The 18,970-nt window shown below is 45.4% G+C and overlaps 1 protein-coding gene across 1 annotated transcript; it reads right to left on the reverse strand.

The window, feature by feature from the left end:
• Positions 1 to 352: 352 nt before the first annotated feature.
• On the reverse strand, positions 353 to 11,584 carry CHRNA9 (cholinergic receptor nicotinic alpha 9 subunit). Its single transcript, XM_008140240.3, has 5 exons — positions 11,521 to 11,584; positions 11,090 to 11,235; positions 9,569 to 9,723; positions 4,669 to 5,201; positions 353 to 894 (listed from the first exon to the last, which is right to left on the reverse strand). Exons 1-5 carry the CDS (start codon positions 11,582 to 11,584, stop codon positions 353 to 355), a joined length of 1,440 nt encoding a protein of 479 aa, XP_008138462.2.
• Positions 11,585 to 18,970: the final 7,386 nt, after the last annotated feature.

Below are 18,970 nucleotides of genomic sequence, written 5' to 3' on the forward strand. Positions count from 1 at the left end.
TTGAGAAAGACAAATATCACATGATCTCACTTCTTTGTGGAATCTACTGAACAAAATGAATCTATATATATAAAAGCCTAAGTGACTGTTCTACCAGTAGCTATGACATGCACTGACCACCAGGGGGCAGATGCTCAACTCACAGGCATGGAAACATGGAACAGACTGATGAATCTCAGAGGGAAGGGGGAAGGGGAGAGAGCAGGAAGAAATAAACCAAAGATCTATTTGCAGCCAAATGCAACTGAACTGGTAAAAGTACTTCTGTAATTAAAATGGAGAAGACTTGGAGGAATTATTAGTGTAGATCACAGAGAATTCTATTACTTTATTCCCACATACCACATGCTCATTAATCTGCTCTTGCTATGATCAAAACAGTCATCACAAACACCATAATGAAAAAAATCCACATGAAGAATCGATCTATGACTTTCGCAACCTTCTTCCATTCACTCCCCTTGGAATTGGTGGCCTTGTGGTCTTTGAGGCACTTGGCAATGTATTGGATATTCCTCGTCAGCACTTTGTACCGTGCACAGTAATTGTCAGCATCCTGAGGGGTCTCACCTTGGTACCCCAAATCATTCTTTAAGAGTTTGTTCATTTCCTTCTTTCTGGGAAGGTCTTTGTTCCTGGCTGTTTTCAGATTAGCCTCTGGAAGTTTGCCATAAACCTTCGTGAGGCGGCCTCGCTCCCTGTCGTGGCGGGGGCTAAGGCAACTCTCACCCACGTCGTAGACGAACAAGATCCTGGACATGTATTTCAGTATAACCACCCTGGCCCACTGTGGCACTGGCCGGGCCTCAGCCCCACAGAAGTGGATATTCATCACCATAATGGTCAAGGCAGTGGAGGCTGTGATCAAGGCCATCGTGGCTATGTAGTATTTGCCTGAAAAATATCAACAACCAAGTCAGCTTAAAACTGTCCTCATGTTTGGCTAAAAAAAACAAACACTTTTTGTAAGGAAGCTATACACTGAGTGGCCAGATTATTATGATCTCTGAACGCATAATAATCTGGCCAGTCAGTGTATATCCTATACAATAAAAGGCTAATATGCAAATTTTCCCCTTGGCCAGGAGTTCAACCAGCAGGCAGGCCAGCCAACTGCCCATGTCCCCTCCCCCTGGCCAGGCTGGCCAGATCCCACCCATGCACGAATACATGCACTGGGCCTCTAATATAGATATACATACACTGAGTGGCCAGATTATTATGATGCAGAAAAAGATTTGACAAAATCCAACACCCTTTCTTGATAAAAACTCTCAACAAGGTGGGAATAGAAGGCTCATACCTCAACATAATAAAAGCTATTTATGATAAACCCACAGCAAACATCATACTCAATGGGCAAAAACTAAAACCATTTCCCCTAAGAACAGGAACAAGACAGGGATGCCCACTCTCACCACTCCTGTTTGACATAGTACTGGAAGTATTAGCTATCGCAATTAGGCAAGAAGAAGAAATAAGAGGCATCCAAATTGGAAAAGAAGAAGTGAAGCTGTCCTTATTTGCAGATGACATGATATTGTACATAAAAAACCCAAAAGATTCCATCAAAAAACTAATAGACTTAATAAAGGAATTCGGCAATGTAGCGGGATACAAAATTAACGCCAAGAAATCTATGGCTTTTCTATACACCAATAATGAACTTACAGAAAGAGAGACTAAAAAAGCAATCCCATTTACCATCGCACCAAAAAAATTAAGATACCTAGGAATAAACTTAACTAAGGAGGTAAAAGACCTATACGCAGAAAACTACAGGACACTGAAAAAAGAGATAGAGGAAGAAGTAAACAGATGGAAGAACATACCATGTTCCTGGATTGGTAGAATCAACATCATTAAAATGTCCATACTACCCAAAGCAATCTACAGATTCAATGCACTCCCCATCAAAATACCAACAGCATATTTCACAGACCTAGAAAGAACTCTCCAAAAATTCATCTGGAATAAAAAAAGACCCCGACTAGCCTCAGCAATCCTCAGAAAGAAGAATAAAGTAGGTGGGATCTCAATACCAGATTTCAAGCTGTATTACAAAGCCACTGTTCTCAAAACAGCCTGGTACTGGCACAAGAACAGACATATTGATCAATGGAACAGAATAGAGAACCCAGATATCGACCCAAACCACTATGCTCAATTAATATTTGACAAAGGAGGCATGAACATACAATGGAGTCAAGACAGTCTCTTCAATAAATGGTGCTGGGAAAACTGGACAGATACATGCAAAAAAATGAAACTAGATCACCAACTTACACCATACACAAAAATAAATTCAAAATGGATACAGGACTTAAACATAAGACGGGAAACCATAAAAATACTAGAGGAATCCACAGGCAACAAAATCTCAGACATATGCCACAAGAACTTCTTCACTGACACTGCCCCTAGGGCAATGGAAGCTAAAGAGAAAATTAACAAATGGGACTACATCAAAATAAAAAGCTTTTTTACAGCAAAAGAAACCATCAACAAAACAACAAGAAAGCCCACTGCATGGGAAAACATATTTGCAAATGCTATCACTGATAAAGGTTTAATCTCCAACATCTACAGGCAGCTTATGCAACTCAATAAGAGGAAGATAAATGATCCAATAAAAAAATGGGCAACAGACCTAAACAGAATATTTTCAAAAGAAGACAGAAGGAAGGCCAAGAGACACATGAAAACATGTTCAAAGTCACTTATTATCCGAGAGATGCAAATCAAAACAACAATGAGGTACCATCTCACACCTGTCAGAATGGCTATCATCAACAAATCAACAAACAACAAGTGTTGGCGAGGATGCGGAGAAAAAGGAACCCTCGTGCACTGCTGGTGGGAATGCAGACTGGTGCAGCCACTGTGGAGAACAGTATGGAGTTTCCTCAAAAAACTGAAAATGGAACTCCCATTTGACCCAGTAATCCCACTCCTGGGAATATATCCGAAGAAACTAGAAACACCAATCAGAAAGGATATATGCACCACTATGTTCATAGCAGCACAATTTACAATAGCTAAGATTTGGAAACAGCCTAGGTGCCCATCAGCAGATGACTGGATCGGAAAACTGTGGTACATCTACACAATGGAATACTATGCTGCCATAAAAAAGAAGGAATTCTCATCATTTGCAGCAACCTGGATGGAATTGGAGAACATTATGCTAAGTGAAATAAGCCAGTCAATGAAAGAAAAATACCACATGATCTCACTCATTTAGGGATAGTAAAGAACATTATAAAGTGGTGAACAAAAAGATAGATACAGAGACAGTAAAGCATCAAACAGACTTTCAAAGTACAGGGGGAAAGTTTGGGAAAGGTGGGGGAGTTATGAAATCAAACGAAGGACTTGTATGCATGCATATAAGCATAAACAATGGACGCAAAACTCTGGGGGGGGGAGGGCATGTGTGGGTGTGGGGTGGGGGGGGTAATAGTAAGATATGTACACATATAATACCTCAATAAAAATATTAAAAAAAAAAAAAAAAAAGAAGTGGAATTAATCAAATATATCTACCCCCCAAATACTCAAGGGCAGTGATGGGCAACCTTTTGAGCTTGGTGTGTCAAACTTCACCAAAAAACTGAGCATAACTCGGGTAGTGTGTCACTTTGAGGAAAAAACATTATTTCGCGATATTTATAGTTTAAATAACATAAATGTATAATTGTTATGTATAATTGTATTTAATAAACCTCAGCAGCCGCGTGTCATCAGAAATGGCTACGCGTGTCAGTGCTGACACACATGTCATAGGTTCGCCATCACTGGTCTACACTCTACCCATAGGCGGATAGTTCATTATTGCAGATTTTTTAAAATGTGATCCACTTTAGAATCACCTCAGATTCTCAAATCTTGCCCAAGATTGCTAAATTAAACTCTTTGGATATAGGAACCTGCATTGTTACTAGCCCTCCCACACCTACTATACCCAATAAAGTTTGAGAATTATTTTTTTAAGGGTAGAAGGCAGGCTTAAAAATCCAGTTCATTTCTAACACGTTTACCATTCTTCCAAAGAAGAGAGCCCTTGTGATGTGAAAAGACAAAAAGAGTCACTCTTTACTCAGTACTTATCATATGCCAGGTTCTGAGCTAAGCAATGACACATGAGGTAGCAGTTCCATGAATTTTGCCAATGAGGTAGCAGAGACGCAAAGATTAAATAACTTGTCAAAGATTGATCAAGGAATGAATGGTGACGTCAGAGTTCAAATGTAGACTTCTTTGACTTCAAAAAACTCAAGGCCTTACATTCAAAATCACCCAGAAGCCTTGTTAAAAAAGAAGCCAGCCCTCACCCCCATGGTCTCTAATTCATTGGGTCTAGGGTTGGCCCTGAGAATTTGCGTTTCTAAAGGAGATGCTGATGCTGTGGGTCTGGGGACCACCCTTTGAGAACCATTGCTCTAAACTCTATTGCCTCTCAATCTTCTTTTGGGTCAATCTGGAGACCACAAGGCCAGTTTTGTTTGCAACAGACACGCCTGTATTCGAAGATGCCAACGGAAGACACTAAATGAGGTATGTGGCAGCCTGAGTGTGAAGCTGGCCTAATTGTTATAAGTTTAAAGGCATACATACCACTACGGTCGCTACAAAGTTGGGCTCAAAGTGTAAGACACTCGAACTCACCTATCAGCGGGACGTTTTCTGAGGCCGGCATGATCTCTGCCACCATGAGCTGAAATACAGTCATGGCCAACAGGATGGTCACTCCCAGGGAGACCTTTTCCCCAGAGGCTGCAGGGAGATAAAAGCTCAAGGGAGCCAGGAAAGATATGAGGACGCAGGGGATGAGGAGGTTGACGATATAGAAGGAGGACCTCCTCTTCAGGAGGAGAGTGAACGTCACATCGGGGTAAGGCTCAGAGCAGCAGCCATAGGAGATCACGTTCTTCACCGCAGGCATGCCGTGGACCTCCCACTCCACATCTTCAATGAAGTCGGAGAGGTCCCCACTGTCCAGGGCGTTGAATATGTCCACCTGATTGCCATTGTAGGTCCAGGAACCAAAGGTCAGGTTGCACTGCTGGCTATCAAAGGGGAAGTAGGTGACATCCACCACACAGGAGCTTTTGGTGATGGCCGGTGCATCCCAGGTGATCAGCCCATCATACCGCAGGACCACATTGGTGTTCACAGGCTCGGAGGATTCATCGTCGGCCCTGAAAGTTAGAGGAAGAAAATGAAAGCAGCTTGCTGGAATAACTCACCACCTTCCTATTCCAGACAGCTCACCACCCTGTGTCCATCACGTTAATGTCTTTGGCAATGGGTCACCATTCTCCCTGTTACTTTGGCATGAAAATCTGAAATCAACTCTAATTTTCTCTTTTCCTTCCAGCTCCTGTGATTAGTGAGGGGCAAGCTGTCTTGGACTCTTCCTTAAAAGCATCTCTGTTTTATGTCCCTTCCTCTCTATTTTCAATGCCACTCTGCTGGTCCAGGTATAATGACTTATAAATCCAGACAAAATGTAAACCTGTCAAAGCTAAAATCTGAAAGGGAGGTTCTGCTCACCTGATTTTGTTAACTTTAGGCACAAGAATATTAAGGCAACTTTTTGTTGCTGTTGGAAAAGTTTTACATGTGTAGTAGAACTTTTGGAAAACATGGAAAAATTTTTATTCACCCATAATTTAAGATATAATAATTTAATCTGGATAAATGTTCTTTTTGCTTTGTCAAAATTTATGCCTGACATTTTGGGGTACAGAATTTTTAATTTCCTTTAGGGGATAACTCTTTCTCCACCACCATTGCAAGGCATATTGACTGCTGATCAAGTCATAATAGGAGTTATGACCTTCTGTCCAGGGACAGACAGTCAAAGATAACTCTATAGAAAGGCAGCATGTTCTGACCTAACTTTCTTTTCGCCCTTTAATGGCCCACTGGTGCTCCCCAGAAGCCAGAGGGAAGAGTTTAAAGGCATTCCTATTTATTTACTTCAAGACCAGTATCTTATTGTTTTATCTCCCTGGTTTCTCTGATCATGTTTTATAGCTCAAAACTTGCAATGGTTTCTTATTGTCCACCAAATACTCCCAAACCTCCTTAGTTTAGTGTCCCAGATGTTCCATGATTTTCTCCCATCCCCCTTTCCCGCCTGATGTCTCCCACGGTCTCCTTCACTCACACTCCACCAACCAAGGCTGAAACCCTAACGCATCCTGTGAGTTTCCCTCCTTCACTCAAACCCTTTCTTCTATCTATAATATTTTGCATGAACAAATCTAATACATTGTTCAAGACCCACCTCTTAAAACACTATTCATGTCAACTGTAAGAGTTAAATAAAATTTTTAAATAAATTTTTAAAAAGACTCACCTCCTATGAGAAGCCTTCCCTGCCTCTCTTGTCAGATAAAATGTCCATCGTTTGGGATATATATATATATATATATATATATATATATAGTCTCTTTCTCTATCTTCCTTCCTCAAATATATATATTTGATTTCAGAGAGGAAGGAAGATAGAGAGAGAGAGATAGAAACATCAATGATGAAAGAGTCATTGATCGGCTGCTTCCTGCACACATACCCCCTCACACATTGGGGATTGAGCCTGCATGTGCCCTGACAGGAAATGGAACCATGACCTCCTGGTTCATAGGTCAACTCTCAACCACTGAGCCACACCAGCCGGGCCAGAGACTGAGTTTTAAAATCCTAATTGGTTCTTCAACACACTACAGAATGCTTTGCATAGAAAAAAGATTTGACAAACAGAGGTAGGTAAGTAGGTAAATGGGTTGCTTGAATAATTGAGGCACATTCTCCTTTAGAAAGTGTCATGACATCATAGAAATATCACCAAGAGATTTTGGTTCAAAACCTGGTTCAGGTTTTATAACCTGGAGCAAGTTACATCTCACCTATAAAAGTAAGGAGTATAATACTTTAAAGTTTCTTTTTAAACATTATATTAAGTAAATTATATGTATTAATTTCTATTGCTATGGTAACAAATTTCCATAAACCTAGTATCTTAAACAATACAAATTTAACATCTCTATAGTTCTTAGAGGTCAGAAATCCTAAAATCAAGATGTAGACAAGGCTGCACTCCTGTGGAGGCTCTGAAAGACCGTCCATTTCCTCGTCTTTTCCGGATCCTAGCGCTGCCTGCATGCCATGGAGCAGGGCATCACTCTGTCTGTCCTCTGCTTCCTTCATGGCATCTCCCACTCTGACCCTCCGGTCCCTCTTTTATAAGAACTCCTGTTTACACTGGGCCCAGCTGGGTAATCTCCTCACTCACAGCCTTCCTGTAATCACACCTGCCAAGTCCCCTCTGCCTCGTAAGGTAACATAATCACAGGTTTCCGGGATTAGGGTGTGGACATTCTGGGGGTGGTTATTCTGTCTACCGCCCTTCGTAAAGCCCCAACTCTGCCTGACCCATAGTATGTGTCCAATATATGTTACTTTCTTCTCTTCCCCTTCCCTGTGTTTCTACCTGGGCTCCATGTTCTCAACCAGGATATGAAAAATTACAGGGACCAGCTTTCACAATGGAGGTCGACAGAACAGGATGACCCTGAGGATATGTCGTTTGTTTCCCTGTTTTCTTCCCTTTCCTCAGCCCCTTAGTGCCCTCCGGCAGCCCCTCGTCCCCTTCTGGAGCTGATCAAAGACTGAGCTGATCTTAGTCATCAATGCAGGTCTTTCCCGGTGGGGGCTGTGAGACTCCGCACCCCCCCTCCCGGAACCGGAGGAGCGGGCTAGGGAAGGAGAGAACAGTGAGTCAGCCAGTTCTGTCAGTCGCCAGAGCGTCTGGACCCTCAGCATAGACTTGTCTGTTCACTCAATCCCACAATCCATCCCACCAGAGTGGCTTCCTGATGGGGCACTCGTGCCCACTGGCAGGCTGAGCTCTCTCTTAGGAGAGATCCCCTGAGCTGCCCCTCACTCACCTTGTTCTGAGCCCAAGAGGAGCCTTTCCCAGCCCACAGAAACTTGAGTTCCTGAATAAAAAGAGATGGAAGCTCCTTCGACAATAGGTGGAGCAACTGAGCCTGAATTGTGACAGAACAAGCTGGCTCCTTCTCAAAATGTGGTCCACGGGCCAGCAGCTCTAACATCTGGAGCTTATAAAAATGCAGAATAAAAAACTCTACCCTAGACCCACTGAATCAGAATCTGTATTTTGATAAGCTCCTCGGGTGATTCGTGTGTGCTTTACAGTTTGAGAAACATAAGCCTTACCTACGTTTACTCAAGGCCCCTTGCTCTGAGATCAGCCAACGGGTGACCCTATAACCTCGTTCATCCTCCTCTCCATACAAAGTCCAAAATCCACAGGCCAGCTTCCAGCTGGTCCATCCCGATTTAATCTTAGTAGCATCATTGTTTTTGATACGCGACCTTGGAGAAGGGAACACCACTATTATGTGTTGAATTGTATCCCTCTCAATATTCATATGTTGAAATCCTAGCCCTCAGCACCTCAGAATGTGACCTTATTCAGAATAGAGTCATTACAGATGTAGTTAGTTAAGATGAGGTATGGTGGATACTTAATCCAGCACCGCTGGTGTCCTTATGAAAGGAAACTTGTGTGCCTGGCCCCTGTGGCTCAGTTGGTTGAGCATCGCCTCAGGCACCGGGAGGTCACTGGTTTGATTCCCAGTCAGGGCACATGCCTAGGTTGCTGGTTCAGTCCCCAGTGTTTCTCTCTCATCCATATTTCTATCTTTCTCTCCCTCTGCCTTCCTCTCTCTGATATCAATTAAAGAAGAAAACATATTAAAAGGGAACATGTGACCCAGACAGTACAGAGAAAATGCCACGGGAAGATGAGGCAGAGATCGGGTGATGCTTCTGTACGTCAGAGAACAACAAAGACTGGTACCAACCGCCAGAGGCCAGGGGAGAGGCCGGGCACAGATTCTTCCGCAGGACCCTCAGAAGGAACCATCCTGGCTGGCACCTTACCCTGCCATGCACTTCTAGCCTCCAGAACTGTGAGCTAACACATTTCTATTGGTTAAGCCCCTGCCTCCCGCCCCCAGTTTGAGGTGCTTTGTCTCAGTAGCCCTAGCAAACGAATACAGCCTCTATACAGTTCTTACCTGAAGAGGGGAATGTAGCTCCAAGCCTTTATGAACTATCATCTTATCATCTAAGATTTTTATGACCATTATCTTAGGGCCTAGGAACAGAAATTGACACTTGACTTACGCATGATTTGTTTCGTTTTGTTTTTTAAGTGATGGAACATCGTTTCTTAATTGATTTCAGAGCATTAGGGAGAGGGGGAGAGAGAGAGAAACATCAATGATGAGAGAGAATCATTGATCCGCTGCCTCCTGCACGCCCCACCCAGGGGATGGAGCCCCCCACGCCGGGCATATGTCCTGACCGGGAATTGAACCAATGGCCTCGTGGTTCCGGGCTCGATGCTCAACCACGGAGCAACACTGGCCAGGTGACTTACACATGTTTTACACATTCCTTCTTCATTAGGTTTAAATCCAGTTACATCGACAAGTCCATTCCCGAGAAAGCACTGAATCGCACTTACTTGTTGTACAGGACAATGTCCGGCCTCCACACCAGGTCGCTGGGGATCCTGATGGAGTCCAGGCCGTCATACCGGTCCCGGTCCCACGAGAGGTAGGCGTCATGCCAGGTTTGGCGGATCCATAAGTAGGCGGTCAGAATTTGGTTTCTCTCGTCCTGCACAATTGACCCAGATGTAATTTTGTCCAGTGGACACCTCGGCTGGCGCCCTCCATCTCTAGAACACTTGTTCTTCATGCGGAATTCCAAGAGTACTGCTCTGTTTTCAGTAAGTGAGAGCTCTCTCAGTCTAGCTCCTTGACTGACTGCCAAGGCCATATTTTTTCTGCTTTATTTAGTGTTTGGAATGTTAAGTGGGCAAGTATTTAAGACATCAGATTTTTGCATGAATACACTGCCCAATTTTCTCCAAAAAATAATTATCAGGTGATTCATTTGAATGAGAAAGTCAGGTAATATTTACAATGGACAGAAGAAAAATCAAGATTCACAACTTTGTGTGATTGAACACATATAAGCAGTAAATAAGGTATGGCATATTAAATCACTACCTTTGTGTTTTTTAAATTGGAATAAAATGCACATTACATAATATGCACATAACATAAAACTCACCATTTTAACCACTTTAAAGGAGATCTACATTTTAATCATTCGGTGGCTTCCAGAATATTCGCAGTGCTGTGCACCCATCACCACTATCTAATTCCAGAACATTATAAGAAACCCTAAGCCCCGACCAGTTTGGCTCAGTGGATAGAGCGTCAGCTTGTCCCAGGTTTGATTCCGGTCAAGGGCATGTACCTTGGTTGCGGGCACATCCCCAGTAGGAGGTGTGCAAGAGGCAACTGATCGATGTTTCTCTCTCATCGATGTTTCTAACTGTCTATCCCTCTCCCTTCCTCTCTGTAAAAAATCAATAAAATATATTTTTTTAAAAAAAGAAAGAAACCCTAAGACTGTCAAGCAGACACCCTCTACTCCTCTGTCCTTCCCACCACCCCTGGCAACCAATACTCTGCTCTCTCTGTGGGTTTGCCTCTTTTGGACATTTCGTAGAAATGCCATCGTGCAATATGTAACACCGTCTTTCTTTAGATGATCTAAGACTATTACTGTTAATGGCCGGGTTAGGTAACAATTAGCAAAATTAATTTCGTAGAACGCTTCCTTCCCTTGGGATCCCCCTCTCCCACCAGCTTGCGCACAGAGCTGTCTGTTCTCCTCCCCTCTCAAATTCCCAGTTAAAACATCTCTTTGAAAAGTACTGTTAGGAGGGAGGGTGGGAATAAAGGGGAGAGATCAACCAAAGGACTTGTGTGCATCCATATGAGCTTAACCAGTGGTCAAGGACAACAGGGGGGTGGGGGCATGCGTGGGGAGGGGTTTGGGATGGGAATGGGGGGATGAGGACAAATATGTGATACCTTAATCGATAAAGAAATTTAAAAAAAAAAAAAAGAAAAGTACTGTTAGTTTCTTCTAAGCAACATGCCGAAGAGTCACCACTTTGTGTACGCACCATGTCCTTAATCTGGGAAAGTGTAATCTGCAGTGTGACATTCAGGACCTTGTCTGTGTCTTCTACTGGACGAAGAGCATTGGAATAATCTTCGAAAAGGTCATTAAATAACTTCTGAGCGTATTTCCCATCTGCTGCTCCTACAACTGCTCAAAAAGAGGGACCTGATCAACACTCAGCGCTGTGTGTATCTAAGGCAAAGAACAACAGACGGAGGACTGGAATGGGGACGACCCAGCATCAGCTAGGACAAGGTTTGGAGGATGAGGCTTTTTCTACCTTGCACTACGGCGGGCAGCGCAAGTCAGTAAGAAGCACGGGACACCTCCCTACAGCTAGATCACAGGTTCTGTGTCCTGGCCCACCCCACCTCCCACCAAAGAAGTGGCCCCAGGTGAGCAGAGGTGGGTACCCACCCACCAGTCTCTTACCTCTCAGTCTGGAGGCAGCAAAGCAAATCCAGCAAAAAGAGATGCAGGAAGGGGGCCAGTTCATCTTTTCTCTGAGCCTCTATAAATTCCCAGCCAGGCAGCGCTGTCTTCCACTTTCCGCCGTGAGTGGGAAGGGTCTGGGCACAGCTCTGAGGCAGTCTCCGCAGCGGATGGAGAGTTCAGGTGTGCACTGCACGGAGGGCCCCAGGTCCTGAGAGCCCTCCCCTCTGGTAATCGGAGAGGGGCAGTGCCAGCAGCTGAAATGCCAGGAGTCTCAGGAGGGTTCGGTCAGGCAGTGCTGCTCTGGGAGGGCCGGGAGGGCCTTCCCACCCTTCGCAGGAACATCCAGACCACACTTTCAGGGGAAGCGATTCCGTCTTAAAAGATTGGGTGCTTTCTACCCCGGCAGCAGGCTGACTCAGCCTGTGTCTGGGGCTAAGGGAAGCTGAACAGACCCAGCCACGGGCAGCCATCTGGAAAGGCCATGTGCGCTCTGAGCAGCACGTAGAGACAGAAAGAGCAGCAGTTCCGTGATCTCCAGAACATATCGGCTTTCCTCTCTGCCTTCTGCTTCTCATCCCTGCCTCGGCTGTCCCCTGGAGCACGGCTCTGGGGTGGTATGTGTGAGTTTATGCGTGGGGGGGGTGATGGGTGGGAGAAGCAGCAGATTTGGTCCTGGGTTGGATGACCAGCCTGAACCCCTCCTGGCTCTATAATACCGAGCCTTCCTGAGGCAGACCCTGGGAAAACACCGTGCCCTCTCTCCCAGCTCCCAGGATGCTGCACGGAAAAGCACTTTGAAAACTGTAAAGCACTACATTCGGATCAGCCTTGCAGATGCAGAATTTCCATATTTGCCAAGTCACCCAGGGTTGGCTAGCTCTAAAAAACAATGGCTCCAAGGCTACTAAGCACATCAGCATGAGAGTGATTCACAAGCAATGATGCTATTACCAAGGATGATCTATCCCTTCGCATTGAATGTTGTTTCGTGTAATTTTAAAGCCTTTTTCTCATCTGTGATCTAATTTTGCTCCCACAAAAAAAAAATGTCAATGTTCAACGCCATGCTTGCTCTTGCCTGGGGAAACTGCCTTGGAAACCCAAATTAGGATCTTTCCGTCCGTCGCCTGGAATCAAAGCAAGGAAACTGGGTATAACCTCGTTCCTCAGGTGACAGCCGGCCGATGAGTCATCCTGTCCCTCTTCATGAATATAGCCTTCGAATGGAGCAGACGCTCAAGCCGTCAGCTAAATGTGTTTTTTAATTGCCTGGGCCCTGGTGTTGATTGTGAAGACATTATTTTCCTGACGCCCTAGTCTGACTCACCCATCAAATGACACAATTCCTTATGCCCACGCTCAGCAAACCTCTGCTCTGCAATCTCAGGGGCTGAAAGCACTGTTGAAACTGAATTGACCATCTCTTTTTCACATGAGAAATTGAGGCCCAAAGATGTCCAGTCAGTAGCTCTTCCTTAGCTTCCAACGAGAGAGAGAGAGAGAGAGAGAGAGAGAGAGAGGCCTATAATGTGATCCCATAGCTTGCAAGACACTAATGAAAGAAGAAAGCCATTGCATTTACTATTTGGAGTTCAATAAGGCTTCTGAAAATCAGGCAGCTAAGCTTTAGACTGATTTTCTAAAATGTGGGCTCGGACAACCAAAAGAATCTGAATAAATGTCAGCCATCCAGAAATGTGGAACCTCTTGCGTACACCCCATTTCCTGAGCACCCATAAACGTAGGACTGGTCCTATGTACGGGCATGTTAATTCAGGCTCACAGAGCTCTGAACTCTTCCAGTTGGCAAGTTCATGATCCTCATCCCAGCTGCTGCCTTTCCTCAGCTCATGGGTAGAGCTTCTGAACAGCATCTGACCTCAAAACCATCCCCCGAGGGAGTATACTCTGGCCAGAAACAAGAGATGCGCAGTTCAGAGAATTTCTAGAGAGCACAATAATCCTTTCAACCTCTGCACCATTTACTGCCACAGTAAAATAGCCCAGCCATTTCAGATTTGCAGGGAGCCAAATCCTCCCCTGGGGACCAATCGGCACTTGTCTATTGCCAAATATGAGATGGAGGTATTAGAGACATTTCGTAAGTTCTTAATATTTTTAAACACAATTTTTATTACATAAGCGATGCATGTCTCATGCAGGAATATTAGAAAGTAGAAAAAAAGTGCAATGCAGGAAAAGAAAGGTCACCCGGAAGAGTCCCACCAGGCAGAGGTACACAGGTTTTACGCGGCAGCCGTCTTTTGAAAATGCTCATGGGCTGTGTTGCCGTGTCCTTGGGATCCGGAGGCTCACAGATCATGAGTAGGTCTCTGTCTTGCTCCATCATGAGCACATGGAAGTGCTGAGGATGTTTTTTCCTGCTCTCCTGGGATTGGATTGTAGCTCCTACGTGGTCTACCTTGAATGGTCTCCCATCCTCTCCTGCCCCTCTCCCCTCCCCTCAGGGTCCCTGCTCAACCTTTCTGGGTTGAAGCTGCTGAGAACCCTTGGCCCATTGGGGTGATGCCTCCTGGAGCACCCCTGGATCCACTCCAGGAGGCTGTACTCCAGTCCCTTGGGAGAGATCCCCTGCCCCACAAAAAATCCTGGTGAATTCTTCTGCTAAAAGGCCCTCTCCCAGTAGCAGAGGGGAAAGGGTGAAGACAAAGGGGTGAAGAGGAGAAATACCTTCATTCTGCTACCTGTATTTTTTTTAACAAAACTTGCAAAACTCAAACATCCTATCTAATAAAGAGGGAATATGCTAATTGACCCTCGTGCCATCACAAAGATGGCAGTGCCCACAGCCAATAAGGAGGGAATATGCTAATTTACCACCATGCCCTCAAAGATGGCGGCGCCCACAGCCAATAAGGAGGAAATATGCTAATGGCTGCCATGCCCTCAAAGATGGCGGTGCCCACAGCCACAAAGATGGCAGCACCCAGACTCCTCAGCACCACCGGGGCGGCAGGTGTGCAGAGTCCCCCAGTCCCCTCAGCCCCCCCAGCCACCCAGGGCCAGCCTGAGGCACAGGCAAGCTTAGCATGGTGGCTTCCCAGCCGCCCAGGGCTACCCAAGGCTCAGGTAACCAGGGCCGGCCAAGGCTTGCACTGCTGGCAGTGGCAGCAGCAGAGGTGTGATGGGGTGTTGCCTTCCCCTGATTGCCAGGTTGCCTCCCGCCCCTGAGGGATCTTGGACTGTGAAAGGGGGACAGGCCGGGCTGAGGGACCCCTTCTCCAGTGCATGAATTTTCATGCACCAGGCCTCTAGTAATGTTAAATAAAGGACCCCCCCCCAAAAAAAAAAAAAAAAGATGACATGAATATTTTCTCCATTTCATTAAATCTAGAATCAGAATATGTTTAACCCATAAAGAGCTCTTGGAGAGCATCCAGTTGAGCTCCCTCATTATACAGATGGAAAAACTGAGGCCCAGAGAGCGCGGAGATGGGAAAGGATTCTGATTCCACCCAGAGCCAAGTCAGAGACCCTCAGTGTTCCCCAGAGGAGCCTGAGCTCTTGGCGGAGGGGAGCTGTCCTAGGTGCTCAGAGCTGGGACACCTGCTCCCACTGCTTCCCAGTTCACGGAAATCTCTGGCCTCTGGGCATGAGGACCTCTTCACCGCTGCTTCCTAAATTTGCTGGATTCGTGCTGGGCATGTGCCTCGAAATTAAAAAGTTAAAGTTTCTTTGACAGAATAGTCCCCCGATTCTTTCACCATGCACCTGAGTTTGGGATAAGGGCTGGTATATGCATGCCAAGTCATGCCCAAAGGACTACCCATTAAGGCAGGACTTTCTCTGTTTTCGCCAAGAAAACCAGAATAATGTTGCGTTTAAAGCATAAACTTTGGAGTCAAACTGCTTGGATTCAAGCCCACCTGCCACTCGCTAGCTGTGGAACTTTGGGCAGATCACTTAACCTCTCTGTGCTTCAGTTTCATTATCTATAAAATGGGGACAATTAATTACAACAGTGAATGCCTCTTTAGGGTTGTTTTGAGAACTAAATAAGCACAGGCTCCCAGGAGCCCATACCAGGTTCCTCGGAGTAAAATCCAAATCCTACCCACAGCTACAAGGCCCCGGACATTCTGACTCTAACACTCTCCTCTGGCTTACTGCACCCCAGCCACATTAGCCTCCTTGCATTCCACAAACACACTATACCACTTCTGCTCATGGCCTTTGCTCTGCCAGGGTGCCCTTGGCCATATCCTGCTGGCTCCCCCTCTCTCTTCCTTCTTGGTTCAGCTCAAATGCCACCTTTCTTGTTGACCCTACATAAAGTAACACCTCACTCCCTCTGTCCACCTTCCCTGCTTCACCTTCTCATCACACTGAGGGCCAGCTGATGTATGTGCACGTGAGTGCCCTTACTTGCTTATTGTCTAATCTCCCCATGGAAATTCAGTTCCATGAGAATGGGAACTTGGCCTTGTTCCAGGCTGTACTCTCAGATATAGAGAAGATCTTTATTGGTTGAATAAATGAGTCATATCCAATGGGGGATGGAGGTGGGGGAATCCAAGGAATCAAAAAGTGGGGAAAGGCCAGCTTTCAGACAAAAGAAGGTAGATATATTTCCTCTGATTTATAAGCTTACCGGGATCTTTTTAGCATTCATGGCTGGGGTGATTTTTATAGCCTTATCTTGCTAATCTACTGCTGTATCTATTTTCACCCATGTCAAAGCAAAATTCCTCGAGAACATGGATCCTAATTTCTACTTCTCTGTATGTAGCCTGTGCTTTATTCACAGTCCTTGCTCTAGGGGAACAAGTACCAAGCTCAATTAGCAGCACCTGCCATGGCTGCGGAAGGAGGGCGTGGAGGCATCTCCCCACGTCTCTGCTGACCCAATGCAACAGAAAGAACATAGAGACTCAGGAGTTGTCCCGTGATCCAGGTTCAAGTCCTGGAACCACCACTCGGTAGTTATGTGAGCTAGAGCAATCACAAGATTTCTTCAAGTTTCAATTAAGGGTGTTATGAGGATTAAAGAGAAAACTTAAAGTGCCAAGCACGTACTTGGCATATAGCAGGCTCTAAACTGAACCACATGGGCTCCAGTGGCCAGCACAACCTCCATCGGTAAAAAGAGACTCACCCGTTGCCGACAGAAGAGCCAAGTTCATGAGGAGTCATGAGCCGGTGGTAAGGGATATGCCATTTTCTGAGCCAGAAGAACAGCTGATACATGATACGGAGTATCCGATGTGTGCAGGTGACTGATCCTGGGACCGCGGCAGGCTCTGGTGTCTGTGCCTTGTCAGAGGGTACACCCTACTCTCCCTGAAAACTCCCAAGGGGAATATATGTGAACGCCGTAAAAGTTTACACAGTTGCATAGGCGAGTACCTCCTGGCTTCCTCTTATTTCTGGGTTCTTTCTTCGCCATGTGCTGAGGAGCCCCCATCTATGAGATCCCTTTGGCCTCTTTCTTAAGCCACTTGCTTCTTAAAGCTGTTCTGAAACTTTCCTTTGTTCTTGAGTTCCTGATCCTTCCTAACCCCATATGTTCTCACCCCACTGGCTTTACTTCCTCTTTCACAGCAGCTTGTGGGACTGCAATTGCACAACATTTCCCTGCTGTTCGATTGACAATGCATGAGTTAGGTGAAGGACAAGCCTGTAGACTCAGGGAGGAGGCTGTTCACAGAAGTTCAACGTCCGGGTTGCTGATCCTCATGAAGAGGAACGGGGAGATTCAGAGATAGCATCACACAGACCAAACGCACACCCTTCCCAGGCTCTTTTGGGGGTATATCAGCTACCGACATCTCCCGCCAATGTCCCCCACCCCAAGAAGTGGCATGTCCCCTAGTCTCAGATCCTCACGTATCCCGCCCCATCTCCTGCCCGGGTCCTGGTAAATGGGAACTGAAGGGATGTGTTAAAACAGGAAAGAAATGAAAGGGGCTCTCTCTCCAGAGCAACACCCTCCTCCACCTCCCATTCCCACTGGTCCTCTGTGTCTGAGTCTCAAGGGCTCAGGCCCACTGAGCAAAGAGCACCGTGGGAATAGTAAGCATGTTTGGGAGGAAGGGGGTCCTGAAAAGCAGGAGAACCCGAATATTTCATTCCCAATGTTTCCCCTCAAGGCCACTTTTAAATGTTCTATTCTTTATTTCTCTTTTTACCTATCATTGCCATTGACCTAGACTCCTTACACTTGAATTGGAGAGGAGACTGAGAGAGCCACAGCAAGGACAAGGGAAACCATAGGTGGGTGTGTGTATGTGGGGGTGCGGGGGGAGGGGAGGGCGGGAGGGGAGACACACATTCACTGACCATGAATGGGCCAGGTGAGGCGCTAGGCCATTGGCTACATTTGCTCCTTCCAGTGCCTCCTGGAGCCACACTGGAGTCTGAGATAAAAGGGAAAATCAGTAATACTGGTCCTGTATTTACAGTTTTAATGTTTTTGTTTATCATAAATTTTTGCATGGATTTTTATTTTTTTTAAATAGTGCATTACATACTGTCTATATTCATCACTGCGAATGTTGGCACTTCCTTATGCTTGCACTTGCCTCACCCTAGTCCTAGCCCTGGTTAGATTGAGCCCAGCAGATGTTGCTGGTCACCTGGTTGATGGTTTCTTAAGGAAAGAAAGGCTGGAGGCTATAAAAATAATCTAAAGGAATCAAAATATATTTTTAAATACATAATTTCAGTCCTACGAACATAAATGGCAGAAAGAATGAAATTCTCAGCCACGAACATAAACCAAATTGTAGGCATAATTCCCATCTTTTATTTTCTAACAAAGCTGGGTATTTCACCTTACCAGCCACCAGGTGTCTCTGTAAACTCCCCGCAGGCCCTGCACAGGATGCTGAGGATGACGTCATAAGTGAAATCTGTGGTTTGTCACCAGCTCTAAAGAGATGGCACACAAAAACAATTTGAAATGTAACAGGCTCCAATACCAAATACTTCAGAGATCCATCCATTTACTCAGGATTTCTGGCTAATAGCTAAATGCTTATTATAATAGCTCTTCACCTATCTCTGGGATAGGTTATTAGAGTAGGTTTGTCAATATATTTTCTAGAATATTCCTGCATTATTCTTTCCTCATCTGTCAGCCAGATTAATCTCTAACAGAGCACAACCCTGCAAGACCCAAACAGAGCATCCCAGGGGCATCTCAGAGGAACCATCTTCACCTAGTTTCATCGCTCTACTCCTTCAGGGCAGGGAATTTTAAAAAAAACACACAACAAAAACAAAAAACTCATGAAGAGCTACGGTCAAGGTCCAGAAAACAAAGTGGTAGAAAAGCTGTCTCATTCCTTCAAGTAAGTTTACTTAGTTGTGTTCTCAACCCCTCCCTTCGCGCCACCTCACCCTACCCTCAAAGGGAAGTGTAAACAGTGAACAGACTACTTCCTCTGACCTTATTTTTTTTCTGAGTTTATTCTCCGAATCAGCC

This window comes from Eptesicus fuscus, chromosome 2, assembly GCF_027574615.1.
Source record: "Eptesicus fuscus isolate TK198812 chromosome 2, DD_ASM_mEF_20220401, whole genome shotgun sequence".
NCBI lineage: Eukaryota > Metazoa > Chordata > Mammalia > Chiroptera > Vespertilionidae > Eptesicus > Eptesicus fuscus.